The following is a 16,854-nucleotide window of genomic DNA, read 5'->3' as shown; positions in this document are numbered from 1 at the left end:
GCGTGTTTGTTTTTTGTTTGTTTTGTTTTATTTGCATTTGTTTTGTTTTTCTAGAAGCAAACGGCGAGTATCTAAGTCATCTTCCAGAGAAGGGCGGAGACCCAGCACTTCAAAGAAAGGAAGTGATAAATTCTCAAAAAAACGGAGTCATAAGTCCCGAGTGGGACAGAATGACAAGTTCTCAGGAAGACGGACTCATAAATTCCCACAGGGACACCGACACAAATCCTTGGAAGAACAGTGAAAAAGAGATCCTTTAATTACGTGTAAATCACGTGTTAATCTTTTCATTACTTGATGATCGTAATGTTCTATAATGCAAATTTAATGGTGAGGGTATAAATAAAGTGCAAAGATGGAAAGATGTTTAGCAATAGATATATTTTACGATGATAAAATTCACTTGTTAAATCGCTTGGAGAACATTGTAATCTGTTTTAGAAATGCTTTTTAATTCCTGCGAAATATAGCGTGAAGTGAATTTTGTTCTTTCGTAATTGCTTTCTGTAAATGCTGGTTGGACTTTTTTTTCTAATTACTAAGCACATAGTATTCATGTTTAGCTTACAGATATCGGAGCATTGGCGATATTTTCTCCACCAGCAACCCCGCACCTCATAAAACAAATAATTACAAATGGAATAATACAGTGTCTATACGCATATATTGATGTATCATCGTTCAGTTAAAATCTGGTTGTGGAATAGTACAAGGATACATCACAAGAAAATTTAAAATGTTTATCATGAGAAAGAATGACATGGATAACTAGAAGAAAAACACATTTTGAACGCCATCTTCCACATCCATCATGATGACGTAATCACATCAAATTGACCAATGTATTTTAGTAAATAGTAATCATTTACATAACAGTCTACCAATCTATGAAATAACATTTTAGCCCTTTATAATTGGAGCATGGCAAGGTTGAAAACCGTTAATGTGAAAGCAAATTTTCGCCTTCAGGATTCGAACCCATATCACTAGAGATTTCGTTACCTAACTAAAGTATTGAAGCGCTAATTTCAAAGTGCTGATACACTATGGGGTATACTGATTCCGAAAATAAAAACTATTTTTCCTCTACTTTTTTTCCCGCACATTTGTTTTTGTCAATAGGTTAAAGTCTGGTTATGGAATAATACAACGGTACAGGTGATACGTGTACCTGGACGTATCATCCTCTAGTTAAAGTCTGGTTATAGAATAACACAACAGTACAGGTGATACGTGTACCTGGACGTACCATCCTCTAGTTAAACACTGGTTATGGAATAATACAACGATACAGGTGATATGTGTACCTGGACGTACCATCCTCTAGTTAAAGTCTGGCTATGGAATAATACAACGGTACAGGTGATACGTGTACCTGGACGTATCATCATCTAGTTAAAGTCTGGTTATGGAATAATACAACGGTACAGGTGACACGTGTACCTGGACATATCATCCTCCAGTTAAACTCTGGTTATGGAATAATACAATGGTACAGGTGATACGTGTACCTGGACGTATCCTCCTCTAGTTAAACTCTGGTTATGGAATAATACAACGGTACAGGTGATACGTGTACCTGGACGTACCATCCTCTAGTTAAACTCTGGTTATGGAATAATACAACGGTACAGGTGATACGTGTACTTGGACGTATCCTCCTTTAGTTAAAGTCTAGTTATGGAATATTACAACAGTACAGGTGATACGTGTATCTGTACGTATCATCCTCTAGTTAAAGTGTGGTTATGGAATAATACAACAGTACAGGTGATACGTGTACCTGGACGTGTCATCCTCTAGTTAAAGTCTTGTTATGGAATAATACAACGGTACAGGCGGTACGTGTACCTCGACGTATCATCCTCTAGTTAAAGTGTGGTTATGGAATAATACAACAGTACAGGTGACACGTGTACCTGGACATATCATCCTCCAGTTAAACTCTAGTTATGGAATATTACAACAGTACAGGTGATACGTGTATCTGTACGTATCATCCTCTAGTTAAAGTGTGGTTATGGAATAATACAACAGTACAGGTGATACGTGTACCTGGACGTGTCATCCTCTAGTTAAAGTCTTGTTATGGAATAATACAACGGTACAGGCGGTACGTGTACCTGGACGTATCTTCCTCTAGTTAAAGTCTGGTTATGGAATAATACAACGGTACAGGTGATACGTGTACCTGGACGTATCATCCTGTAGTTAAAGTCTGGTTATGGAATAATACAATGGTACAGGTGATACGTGTACCTGAACGTATCATCCTGTAGTTGAAGTCTGGTTATGGAATAATACAACAGTACAGGTGATACGCGTTATTGGACGTATCATCCTCTAGTTAAAGTCTGGTTATGGAATAATACAACGGTACAGGTGATACGTGTACCTGGACGTATCCTCCTCTAGTTAAACTCTGGTTATGGAATAATACAACGATACAGGTGATACGTGTACCTGGACTTATCCTCCTCTAGTTAAAGCCTGGTTATAGAATAACACAACGGTACAGGTGATACGTGTACCTGGTCGTGTCATCCTCTAGTTAAAGTCTTGTTATGGAATAATACAACGGTACAGGCGGTACGTGTACCTGGACGTATCTTCCTCTAGTTAAAGTCTGGTTATAGAATAACACAACAGTACAGGCGATACGTGTACCTGGACGTATCATCCTCTAGTTAAACTCTTGTTATGGAATAATACAACGACACAGGTGATACTTGTACCTGGACGTATCCTCCTCTAGTTAAAGTCTGGTTATGGAATAATACAACGGTACAGGTGATATATTAGTTTTCCTCTCTGTCGCAGCCAAATAACTAAATGTATCGAATATATATATATATATATATATATATATATATATATATATATATATATATATATATATATAAGTTTGTCAATTATTCAGTTACTGTATTTCTTTTAATGCAAAAAAGCGAGAGCGAGAGAGAGAGAGAGAGAGAGAGAGAGAGAGAGAGAGAGAGAGAGAGAGAGTGAGAGAGGGTAGATATTTTCTACCACTACATCACAAAACTGAATTACTTCTGTTTTAACATACTGAAAGTTGACACAACTTTATTGTGCAAGGGCTGCCATTCCTGTTATAGGTAATGCTTCATAAGAATATTTTAGTAACATTTGTTATTGTTCCAAATGCTTGAAATTTATAAGTTTTAATATGAAAATGTGGAAAATGGCACAGCAAAGTCTACTGCTCGTGAAAACTACCCAGCAAGCTGCTCGGTTTTGTAGTCAGTAGTTAATACACTGGTGTCTAAGGCAGTTTGAGCTCAGGTCACCGGTGCACAGATAAGACTTCGGATTAGCTTTTGTACATATACAACCCCACAGACATTAGCTTATCTCGCATCGACAGTACTTGCACGTCTTGCATTGAGCAGACTCCTTCAACATCACTTGCCAAATGCTCGCATGGATGTACATTTCTGACAAGGTCTGGCATTAATATGTGATGGCTATTAAATACCAAATTGCTTAAAACTACTGAGCACATCTAGTTAAAATGCAATCTCGGTAGTAGAAGGCAACACAAACTTTCTGGATAACACAATACATCGAGGTTGTCATTAGTCATCTCTGCTATACTAACACTTGAACAGGTGTAAGTGTCTTTAAGCCAAGGAAACATTTTACCAAACTGGACTAAGGGTAGATTGTCAGTGTTATACGCTACGTTGTTCCTACGTCTGTTGGATGGCATTTAGCTCAGTCGGTTGAGTGGTCGATTGAGGTGCTTGCGTCGCAGGATCAAACAACCTCGATAGTTCCATTCTCCTGACTGGGTTTTTCCTCGTTCCAACAAGTCCACCACAACTGCTCAAGGACCATGATATGTGCTTTGCTGTCTGTTGGAAAGTGCATACAAAAGATCCCTTGTTGCATTACAAAAAAATGTGTAGCAGGTTTCCTCTGCTGATGATTAATTAATCAAGGTACTCTAGTGGTGTCGTTAAACACAACAAAACTTGTCCTTTGCCTGTTGGAACAGGTGACAGTATCACACCTAGTTAGGATGTTTGCATTAGGAAGAGATATCAATCTGCCATAGCTATGTTAACAATCTGGACCGTATATATCCAATTTACAGTCCAAATTCGTAACAAAGTATACAATATGGTATTTGCAATATGCTTGTCAGTGTCACATCTATTGCTACTATGCCCAGCATCCTGGAGTATACCCATGTGCGTGCTGTAACCTCACCGTGGTGCACGGGTGTAACATTCTCTTTGAGAATGGCCAATACAGCACAAATAAAATTTTGAGTAAAAGCCAGTATCTATCTGTGATATTTGTATTTTTGCACAGTTCTTTACACTGTTTTTATTTAAATCTTGAATTTCTAAAAGCACCCTTTTGGATCTCATGTCCAGTTGACCTTTCATTCGACCAATCAAAACCTAACTTTCAAAATCATGCCAGTGATTTGAAAAGAATTTGAAAACATTCGGGATTATGCCAAGGGTATACGAAATGATTCGGGTGAAAACTAATTTCAATATAAAATTCGTTTTAAGACAACAACAAAAAATAAAAAATAAAAATAATAAACCGTGATGGTATAGCCATAAAATCTGTTTATACTAGTATACAATCCATTGTTTATTACTGTACTTTTCCCGACCAATAAGTTCGCCTATTGCATAAATAGTCTCGCCCGATATTTTTAGAATTTGTATGCTCCCGAATAACACTATAAAAGGCGATGCTGTTAGATCTACTGGTAGACCAGTAGAGATAATTTTAATCAGATTGATTATAACTGGTCAATAAAATAAATTTGTTTACGAAATATCTTGATCAACTACGATTACCCGAAAAATAATAAAATATCAGTCATATATGATTATTGACTTTGTTGCGTTCGGCGAATTGCTTTTTATATTGCATGTTGTTTAGAGATGAATTTATTTAACAGACGACACTGTCGAATGCGTTCTCAACTCAAACTGTGTCTGGCATGTGATTGGTACTGGTACCAGTGCAAATGACTTAAAAATTATTCACAGAAGCGATTCCGGTGCCGTCAATACACCAAATAAAAAACGAAAGCTATGCCCAATGCCAAAATTTAAACACATTGATGTTTTGGGGTTTTTTGGGGTTTTTTTTAGTGATTCAATTGTTATTTTTCTAGATTCTTGTTTTCACAAAATATGAATCCTTGTCTGTTAATGATACCATTATACTTATCATACAGCCCCTCACAGGCGTACGGGCTCCAATATTTCGGGGTGGGGATCGTGGGGGGAGGGGGGTTGGGCAGGCTGAGTTTTGTCTGAATTTAGAGGTTTAAAAAAATATATATGCCTTAATCTCGATAACGTTTATTCATATTTGTATTAAGCACTACCAAACAGCTATACAGGGTTGCAAATGAACCACTATGGATTACAATTATATTTTACATGGATTACAATTATTATTTAACGAGTATTAAAGTACAAAATAGAAATGTATTGTTGCACAGTGTAACTAGTTTTGTTCACTTATATGCTGGTCTTAGAACAAAATATTAGTCTCGCCCCTTGCTACTGCAAAATCTGTCAGTGATGATCGTATCCATATTTTGAGCGATGGTTATATAGGAGTACGCTCGCTCTATGCTATGAGTGCGACACTGCTCAGTCGTACCTGGCCCATAGTCGAGCACAGGTAGGTTTTCACAACGTGTCACACATTTAATGTAGTTAAAGTTTACTGCTGCTCTTGAAGTCTTATCAAAAAATGTATGCGCTACGACCTCAATAATATACCTGAAACAAAATATTAAAAACCCATCACATATAGCTCCAGAATGCACGTCTGATCATGTACATTTAAAACGTTTCCGGGGAAGCATGCTCCCGAACGCCCTAGACCTCTCGCGCCCTATGTTGTATTATTTATATTATGTATTCAGCTGATGAGTTGTAAAACTCAAAGCAAATAAACATCTTGAACTTGAACTATTAATAGTATCATCCTGTCATAGCATTTTTGTTTTCTCTCTGGTAATCAGCTTTGATAGAGATTTGATTCGAGATTAGTGTAAAATGTCATTGGTTTTACTGACTAAAGAAGGAATCTTGTAAATATCTTCTGTATTCAAAAGATGGTGGGCAATATAAGCTTGTCCCTGGAGCTTTATGTAATTGGTGTTACTGTCTATACTTATGAGGAAAAAAACAATCCTCAATGCTCTCTGGATGAAACATTCCAACAGTAGATATCGGCCATCAAACATATTTGTCAAAAACAGCAGACATATGAACAGTTGTGAATAGTTTTCTTTAAATGTCATGAACGTGTTGTCAAAATATAAAAGTAGGTTCATTCACTGGCATTGGTGTTACAAGCGTATTTATGTAATAGTTAATAATTTTAAGAAACATTTTGTATGTTATTATAGACATCGTATGTCTGCTGTAACATGCACTTTTTCAATTTTCTCAACTCTTTCTTTAGAAAGCATGAATTAATTATGCACTTATTTGTCATTGGTGTCACCTGTCATTGGTGTTACCAGGTAGGCTACTGAGTAACACCAATGACCATTAGTAACACCAATGACAATGTGTTTTAATAAGATGCCGTTTTCCTCGTTTTGCATATTTTTGAAGATGATTTGAAAATTAAAGGGACTTGTGCAGCATCATAGTTGCATAATGGCACTTTGGGTAAATTAAATGTTTTGTTGGAATAAAAAGAGTATATCTTCAACGTCCCTAACTGCGTTATGCTTGGTTCGCGCAATTAGCCTATAGCATCCGATTTTTTGTCGTCTGCTTGTCGCTCATTTGTGACGTTTTTCTTCACAGTTAGGCCTACTGAAGATTTCCATTAAAAATAAAGTTCAGACAAGTAAGTATCTAAATACAAAACTTTACAAAACCCTAAAACCATTAAGTTTACTATAGTCCGTCCCATCCTTCTACAATTTTTTTTTGTTTATATACTTTCAGTTTGGTTTGACGTAAGAAGACAAGTCAACGTGTTTTGGAAATAAATAATAAATATTATTTTTGTGTTCAATTTACAAAACAATCGGCTGAGAAATAAATAACATGTAGTAAATTTCACAGTATGAAAAAGGCGTTCCCTGTGGAACCCACGAAGAGTCGTTTTTGTTTATTAAATAGAGTTAACTCTTTCCTTTTAACTTGACTAATGCTGTCAAGTCTCACGCATTCGGCGTGAGACTGACGCATTTGGACGTCGTGTCACGCTCTCACGCCGGTATATGATTTTCTCACGCATTTTAAGCATTATAGCAAAATAAATAATATATACATATATATTTTTTGTTGTTCGTTCGATCTCGACGACCGACAAACAAGCCTGCAACTGCCGTCCGGCCCGATTAAACATCGTAAGGCATTAAAATCATATAATAGGTGTCTACGTTGTTTATTGGTCAGAATCTCAAACCTTGACCAATTGTCAGCGCGCTTAGGGACCATCTCAAAATTCATATGATGCCAAAAAAGACGAAATGGTTTCGTCGGGGGGGGGGGGGGGGGGGGTTAATAATTTTGCACTTGCCATTTCGTCTTTGAAATTTAAGTTGGCATCAAGATTAAAAACCTTCAGAAATGATCGTTTTCCAAGAACAGCAGAAAAACTAAGCCGGCATTCCTCAGGAACAGGAACTCTGTGTTCTGTGTGTGTGCCGGGTACCATCCAGCCAATCAGACAATTACACCACCTCCCCTGACAGCCAATTAGAACTCGCGATACAAATATGCATAGCATTTACTAACCAGTCCCACTTATCTGTGCCTAACATTTCTTCATCAAATTTGTGTTCGAATTTGCACGTCTTCATCCACCATTACAGCTATCTGTAGACACTAGTTTTGTAAAAACACGATAGAGGGCATGCCTGTTCCGTATCGAATACGACACATCAGGCCTTTGTGAATAGTTTCATGCTAAATGAACAAACCTTGTTTTATGTTTACTTTTAATTAACCTAATTTATATATAGTTTTGCGTATCATATTTGATACGGGCAGCGCTCTAGGGTTAAAATGGACAACTTTATGACAAATGAGGCAAACAAAAAACCAATACATGAAATAGAAACATTTTATACTATTATCCTGATCAATTATTTAGACCCAAAGTTTTTTGCAAATGTTACATTTATTTCCTATTCGATATTTGTTTTCTTTGCATTTACATGAAAACAAACCCAAACCCCGACAGGTTTTATATACAAATCATCATATAAAATGCACGAAATTGACTTAATTCCACTTTTTAAAAATCTCTGTTTGTTCGGAATGCACGTTATTTCTCCTATAAATAACTAAGGTCATTTGCATATCAAAAGATTGGGATCTGAGGCTACGTAAAGGTCATTATTGCTTGTTTCACTAAATCAAGGTTATTATTGTTTTGCAGTGTGTAACAGCATTGTCTAATCTTTCCGTTAAACATAGATGTAAACAAACAGAACATGTAACCCTTTCTTGTAGGTGCATTATATTTAATCAATTTAGCTAATGTATTATGTATTTTTATTTTATTATATCAATTATATATCAGCATACCATACCTAACCTAACACAACTGAGGTGTAGCACAGTAATAAACACAAATCACCTCACACACCGCAGGAATGTGCTTTCCAAATTTATAAATAAATTTAATGCAGGGCCGGACCCAGAAGACCGGGGGGGGGGGATAAAATGTCAAAGGCCACCAACATCAAATAATAATAAAAATGTTATTTAATTTGCCTCTAAATTGGGAACTCATACGTATATATATATATATATATATATATATATATATATATATATATATATATATATATATATATATATATATATAGTATTTATGGTGGTGCTAGGGGCTGGGGTTTGGGGGTGGGGTGTTACATTTGTAATGCGAAAAACCAAAGGGCTATTGTTCGGACTCGTATGGGTTCAACCACTTTTTCATCCCGCAGACACAGCCCTGAATGTCCAAAATGCGATAGCATTGCTTGGTCAATAACATCATTATTTCGATCTGTGACTGCACGTGCTATTGTAGCAATGTGTAAACCACGTAAAATACAAGTTAGGTAGGGTATATAAATTCACTGAAAATGTATTAGTCGACATTCTTGTTATTGTTATTTGAGGAAAAATATGGGTAAATCGAAAAACATTTCAGTTGATGTAAAATCGTGTATTAAGAACGTTTTCGATTATTGTGAAGATGAATATCAGCGCAGTAGACCTAGATATGCTTCTTATCGAATTGTCGATCGAGTAGCCGCTGCAGTAAGTTTTGGTTTCAACAGTAAAAAGAACTGTGAAAAAATCTAAGCTCTACGAATCCGAGCACAGAAATCACTGTTAAAAAACGCGACCGAAAACTCATCGATTTATTTGATAAAGATGTTATTAGACGACGAGTATACAGATTTTATAGAGAGGGCGAATTACCTACATTACATAAGATTAACGTGGCTTTAAGCGAGGAATGTGGAATCAACATATCCATATCAACTTTACGAAGAACACTCCATGACCTCGATTTTAAATACCAACATATGTCTACAACCGGAAAAGTGATTTTTGAGGACGCCAATATATCAGACAGGAGACTGTCTTATCTCCATGAAATATCCAGTTTACGAGAACAGGGGTATTTAATAGTGTATCAAGATGAGACCTGGGTGAATGTCAACCACACAACATCCCACCACTGGACAGATATCCACCCGGGCACAAGTACCGCCAATCACCTGCCGAAATCAGACGCTGCTGATCGAGTTCCTAAACTCTGTTCGGTGACTGCGAAGGGAAAAAGACTTATTATTTGTTATGCTGGCTGTGATAAATATGGATTGATAGATGGCTGTGAATTGATCTTTGAGGCTAAAAAACACAGACGGAGACTATCATGGTGAGATGAATCATGACAATTTCATCAAATGGTTTGAAGAACAACTTATGCCTTCTCTACCAGAACCTTCTGTTATCGTCATGGATAACGCAAGCTACCACAACAAATTAACTGAGATTACACGATGTCTTGTACTAAACGCTAAAAAGGAAGAAATTCAGTCGTGGCTACGAAACAAAAATATACCTTTTGAGAGTAACATGACAAAGCCAGTTCTTTATGAAATTGTGAAAAGTAAAAAATGTGCACAGCAATTTGTTACTGATGATATTGCTGAACGCCATGGGCACTTGTGTCCAAGACTGCCGCCAAGACATTCTGAACTCAACCCGATAGAACTGATCTGGAGTCAAGTCAAAGGGCACATAGCTCGGCATAATGATGGTAAAATGACCACGGTGCGGAGAGAACTTGCACATGCATACTTTAATGTATGCATGAACTCTTTAACACCAAAAACAGTTTATTTCCATATCATTCACTATCAAACAACCTAACAACCTATAAACTAATCGACTAGAAATGCATATTGACTACGCATACATACGAGAGAAATGTTTATTTAACGACACACTCAACGCATTTGATATACGTTTATGTGGCGTCAGACAAAACGGTTAAGGAGCATTATGACAATGAGAAAGAAACTCGCTACCGCCACATGGGCCACTGTTTCCGATAAGCAATTTTGATAAGCAATAAGGGACGTTTTATATGCATCATCCCATAGACAGGATAGCACATACCACAGCCTTTATACATCAGTTGTGGTGCACAGGCTGGAACTAGACACAACCCAATGGGTCCACCATGTGGGATCGATCAGTCGACCTACCATGAGCGAACGCTTTACCTCTGAGCTACGTCCCGCTCCATATACAAAAGAAGCCTTAAGTGGGGTTGGGGTTGTGCAGAGGGTCACACCTCCACCAATCGCATGCATACCATATTCTTCTCTCTCTCTCTCTCTCTCTCCCTATAACCATAGATTAAAATATGTTGAGTGCGTCGTTACATAAATGACGTCTCTCTCTCCCTCCCTCTCTCTCTCTCTCTCTCTCTCTCTCTCTCTCTCTCTCTCTCTCTCTCTCTCTCTCTCTCTCTCTCTCTCTCTGTATGTATGTCTCTCCCTTCAGCGCGCGCGCTTGTGTATTCCACAATATAATTATAATATTTGATACATATTTTTTTTTCAAACTGAGGTTTTGTCACTTGAACTCCCCACCTGAATCCGTGCCTGCTTCATGTTTACAGATATTTTCTTAAATATAGGTCATACTACGATTTGTGCGGATAGGACGATAGAACCGAACATTAGTTTGAAACGCACTATAGAATGATGCTTTTGATATGCAAATGACCTTAGTTATTTATAGGAGACATAACGTGCATTCCGAACACACAGAGATTTTTAAAAAGTGGAATTAAGTCAACTTCGTGCATTTTATATGATGATTTGTATATAAAACCTGTCGGGGTTTGGGTTTGTTTTCATGTAAATGCAAAGAAAACAAATATCGAATAGGAAATAAATGTAACATTTGCAATAAACTTTGGGTCTAAATAATTGAACAGGATAATAGTATGCCATACATGTATTCTGCATTTCTATATAAATACATAATGTATAAGTAGTGACGTTTTCATCTGAAATAAATGATGATGCCAAAACATAATCTTATTTAGTCTCTTTTTTTTTTTTTTGGGGGGGGGGGGGGGGGTGTCTTTTCGTCTTTTTTGGCATCATATGAATTTTGAGATGGTCCCTTACGATGTCGAACAAAATCTCACTCCTTGAGAAAGTTCCAACTTGGGAGTTCTGCTGCACGTGCAGACCGATTACAGTTCTGCGTGGCCAGATATAATTTTATGTTTCTTTTGTTCATCTAGTTTCCAAAATTCAACAACAAAAATGTATATTTTTTAATTATTTTATTTTGAAAAGTGACACTTTCTGTATAATGACCCTTATACACTAAGCACCCCCCCCCCCACCCCCCACCCCCCCCCCTTGAGCATGGTTAAAAGATCGGATATCACGAGCGTAGGAAGGTGCCAAAAGGGGGGGGGGGGAGGGCACATTTTTATATTTACACTATTATAACGCAAATGTAAAGCAAAAGATCTGAAAAGTGGGGGGGGGGGCACATGCCCCTCTTGCCCCCCCCCCCGTTTCCTACGCCAGTGGCTATTGAAAACATACACATATAATTCACATAGTTATATACAATCAAGTCAATAATTAAATAAATGAAATATAATGCACATTTAAGGATTAAATGACTTGCAAGCAGATCGTAAATAGTTAGTTATGACGTCTTCTCGACTCTGCCCCAGTACTCAGCAATAGAGGGTTCCGCGATGTGCTAAAAATAGCAATATTACCCATACCTCTGTGCGGCCGGCCATGGTGGAGGGCAAACAATAGCGTTTCATTGTTGTATACGAATACGAGCTTCGCAGTTTAAGATTTATATCTTAAGTCCTTTTAAATATTTTTTTTTTTTTACTGTTAGTAGACACTGCATTATTTTGATAACATGCAGGATTGTTTTGATACACTGGATAAGACGGCAAAAAGCAGATATGGAAAAAACTGCATATATTGGGAAGCAGGATTCGTACACTACAAAATCGCCGGTGGAAAATGGCTTCAGGACCCTCATTTCTATCCATCATTTACGTATGCAGATCTGATAAATTACCTGATTTTTAGCCAAGCTCTTTTTATACGCTGAAGGACTTCCAGAATTATAAAAGTTTGGATGCATATGACCGTTTTGTGTGTGGTTGGGTGAGGAATGTTGGTGTTTACATCCATGATTCAGTCCATGTGATACGTGCAAGGGTGATGCATTCACAACGGCTTAATAACACATCGCTTTATTCGTGGATTATTTTCGATAAAGCTGGTAAAGTTCTTTGTGCCCATTGTAATTGTAAAGCAGGACTTGGCGAATCGTTTTCTTATATGGCATCCACGTTATTTTATATTGAAGCCAGTATAAGGTTAAGGGAAAGCAGCACTGTGAAACAGGAACCAGCCTACTGAATGTTGCCTTCATCACGAACTTCTGTTGACTATGCACCACTTAAAAACATTAACTTCACTACATCTAGAACTTTAAAAAAAACCCAGCTGGTGAGCAAGAAAAAAGTATCAACTGCTGTCCAGTCACTTGACACACGTTTTAATGTGGAAAATGAAAAATCCTCAGAGTACTTTGCTCAAAGACTGTGTACCAGAACTGCCGACTGATCCATCAATTCTGGTGCTACACTTGACAAATCTGATGAAGATCCAGCACTATATTGTATTTGCGATGATTCAATGATCGCATGCGATTCATGAGACTGTCCCCACAAGCCATTTGTATGAAATTAAAGAAAGCACCCACTGGAAAGTGGTATTGTATTGGCTATAGGAAGGGAGTGGCAGTGAAGAAAGTGAAATGTTTTAATAAAACTAAAAGAAAATAACTTTTCAAATACAAACTACTGTACAGGTATTTAGTATCACTGGTGATGGATTTATGAACATTGAATTTAATTATAAAACTGTGTGAACTATGACAAACTCACCAAAGAACTCACCAAAAAACACGTCTGCAGTTTTCTTATCAATACTAACTGATATGAAACCCAAGCTGCACTGATGAGCCCTGGGAGGGCGAAACGTGTACACTATCGGTCTGATTTGGCCTGTAAAAAATGGAGGGAAAAATTACAGGCCTCAATATTGTAAGTTAAATTCAGTTATGATGATTATAATTTAACAACACTTTTTTAGTGATTAGTTATTTTGTCAGCACCTATATAGGTGTCATTACTTTGTTGCATAGGGTCTGGGACGTAGTCCAGTGGTAAACTGCTTGTCTGGTGTGGGATCGATCCCTGTCTGTGGGCACATTGGGCTATTCCGTGTTCCAGCCAGTGCACCACGGCTGGTATATCAAAGGATGTGGTATGTGCTACCCTGTCTCTGATGCCAGTGATAGAAATAAGCACAATGTTTTACTAGTCCACAGGACAAGTACATCTAGAAATATACTTGTCCACCAATATTGTCACCTGTCCAAATAACTGGTTTGTTTTATTCAAGTAGATGGACATTGGTTTTGATTGTTCGAAATGAAGATGCATTGAACAATACACAGAGGTACATTTTTGGTGGAGGACATAGTCAGGTTTTTTTTTTTTTTTAAACTGTTCCAAAACTGGGCAGCACATACCACTCATATGGTAATCAATTTTTTTTTTTTAATTTTGCGCACAAGTACTAGGTAGAACACAGGCGACCAATATTTCTTACACCATTACCTAGTTCATTAACATGTTTCGCCCCTCCCAGGGCTCACCACTGCAGCTAGGGTTATTCACTAATCAATGCCTGAAAATTACCAATATTCTCAACAGTGACTAGTAATAAACTGCAAACATGTTTGGAGGATTATTTTTGTTAATATATAGAGTTCTTTTTGGAGATAATTATTTTTCAAGTGAATCTGTTTTGAATGTATTTTTTCCCAGGGTATTCAGATGCTAATTATAAATTTCCTAATAAAACATATTTACAGGTGTGTGATGGCATTTCCATTCTTCAGTCAAATGGAACAACTGATGGGTACATATTTGTAACGGCACAACACACACACAATTTTATCAAAAACTGGGTTTGAACTGTCAGTTTTTGTTATAAGATAATCAATAGGACATGTCCTAGGTCCGATCGGTTTATAGCTGAAACTTAAGCCCAAATGAAAAGTTTGGGCCAAAGCCTCCTTCGTCTTTCACTTTTTTCTTTAGTTTCTACACCCTGGTGCGTGATAATGCTAGGAAGCCCCCCCCCCCCCCCCCCCCCTCCCCCAAAAAATTAAAAACAAAACAAATCCTTGTCTCTCCCATAGCGGGCATTACAACTGACAATGCCACAAGTAGTCGGCATTATGTTGGTTCAGGACGAATGAAATCTAACAAAAAGATTCGACAAGTAGGCCTAGTTACCGGGCGCTTAGTTACGAATCCTTCCTATTGATGACGTATGACACGAATGACGTCAAACATTAAATAACATTATGCTACTGCTAGGCTAACATGTCAGAAGGCAGTTCCGGTAAGTGAAAATCTATTTTTGACAAGTTTGTCAATGTTCCCGGTTCACTGATGGATGGTTCGTTTTGTTCTTCTGTCATACCTGCATGTGAAGGATGGAAACAGCCTTAGTATGGTAATTTCGACACTTTATGGTATAATATCGTTTAAAGTCCGAACCAAATTGGTAACAACTATACTCTTGTACAGGTGATGTGCCAGTTCTGGATCACTTCCGGATCACCTGTAGTTACCGGGTAGTTTATAAATACATATATATAAATAACTGGAAAAAAAATATGTATATATACATGTATTATACATGTTAATATTTTTATTTGTATTATTGGTGTCTGATAATATCTATTTCTTTGTCCCATGAAAAACACATTTTTAGCTTTGTTCATATTTATGCGCGCGCGCACAGGCACACGCACACACACACACACACACACACACACGCACACACAGTATAATATATATATATATATATATTTTTTTTTTTCCAGTTATTTATATAAATTTATTTAATGTTTAGCATTAATGCAAAGTGACTCATATAAGATGCAAGTCAAAACATACAATTTCACTAGAAAAAATGGACCGCCAATAAAGGTGGAATGTACACAATAATAATAACAATCTTTAGAACAGACTAGAGGATGATATTCAGCTATTTAAAAAAAAAATTGAGTCACTTTGAATGTCAGAAGGATTAAAAGCTTGGAAATTTACTAGTCTTGACATTGTCAGGTATGTAAAAACACGATCATGTTGGAGGAACATATATTTGCCGACAACAGGTGTTTGGAATTTTACGAACGTTCGATATTAGTGTCAGAATCCGTCCTGTAAAATTTCCAGTGCTGATTTATTTACTCGCCGTCGAGATTCAAACGACGCCAGTAGAAGTTTTGAATCTCAATCGAGATTAACAGTCAAGTAGCTAAAGTCCGATAAACGATAAACTACTCTCCTACCCATTACAAGTACACAGAAGCCAGATACTAGATGATAACTATGTCACCTACATCGACTTCGCTGAGATCGCATAGGGCAAAACACATGCAATTGTGTGCCGGCTGCCATTTTGACTTTTTATGGAATAGGGCCTACTCTCTAAGAGGGGTGAAAGGATATTCAACAACAACGTCATAACATGTTACGATATAAAAGCAAACGTGATGACGTTATCTTAATTTTTCTAAATTTGTTTTGTTTAAAGATACCAGTAGAGAACATTGATTTTATATTAATTATGTCACATATTTTGGAGGCTTTCACCCCTCTTGAAGAGTATTCCATAAAAAAGCAAAATGGCAGACGGCACAAAATTGCGATTCCAACGAAGTCGATACTGGTGACATCGTTACAGTCTCATATGTGGAATTTGTGTCACAGTGTCACTGTAATGTTGTTGGGGTTTTTTTCACAACTTGTGTCTCGACAACATTTGGGGGAAATCTAATGATAATTAAAGGTAGGAGTCGTAGTTGTGAACAATTTGGTTCGGACTTTAAGAAATTTTAAAACAGACATTCGTTTTTGACAGGCGCGAGAGCTATCATGTCCGTCAACCCCCTTCAACTCAATCTGACGGGCGCTAAATAACGCGCCCCTAAATTGAACAAATCACGCTTGTATTTTTTTATTTTTTTTAAACTGCCATTTTAATTGTTTATTGAATCCAATCCACAACGCCAGAAACCTTTTCATTCTGTTCACAATGAACTTGGTAGAATACTTTTTTATAAATTGAAACACGATTGGTTGGTTATCTTTACACTGAGCCAATCAGCTAGGAGTTCACTTATTATTAAGATCTCGTCGGTTTTGTTTTGTTTT

General features: G+C 37.1%; 2 protein-coding genes across 10 annotated transcripts in view; both read left to right on the top strand.

The window, feature by feature from the left end:
• LOC121373295 (neurogenic locus notch homolog protein 1-like) overlaps positions 1 to 481 on the top strand; it is a 48,147-nt gene extending 47,666 nt beyond the window's left edge. For all 4 annotated transcript variants that reach the window (XM_041499837.1, XM_041499838.1, XM_041499835.1 and 1 more), the window contains one exon: positions 55 to 481. In XM_041499837.1, the coding sequence (XP_041355771.1) occupies positions 55 to 244 (190 nt within the window). In that variant the 3' untranslated portion in view covers positions 245 to 481. The remainder of the gene's footprint in view (positions 1 to 54) is intronic.
• Positions 482 to 14,973: 14,492 nt separating this feature from the next.
• LOC121373299 (serine/arginine repetitive matrix protein 2-like) overlaps positions 14,974 to 16,854 on the top strand; it is a 59,062-nt gene continuing 57,181 nt past the window's right edge. For 4 of the 6 annotated variants that reach the window (XM_041499853.1, XM_041499852.1, XM_041499851.1 and 1 more), the window contains exon 1: positions 14,991 to 15,145. The gene's annotated coding sequence lies outside the window, so the exon portion shown is untranslated. Of the gene's footprint in view, positions 15,146 to 15,711; positions 15,763 to 16,854 lie in introns of those variants that run through there. The other 2 variants (XM_041499849.1, XM_041499850.1) reach the window with 2 other exon arrangements.

The sequence above is a fragment of the Gigantopelta aegis genome, chromosome 5, assembly GCF_016097555.1.
Source record: "Gigantopelta aegis isolate Gae_Host chromosome 5, Gae_host_genome, whole genome shotgun sequence".
In the NCBI taxonomy this organism is placed as follows: domain Eukaryota; kingdom Metazoa; phylum Mollusca; class Gastropoda; order Neomphalida; family Peltospiridae; genus Gigantopelta; species Gigantopelta aegis.
The sequence above is the reverse complement of the archived record's forward strand: the minus strand, read 5'-3'. Positions and strand labels throughout refer to the sequence as shown.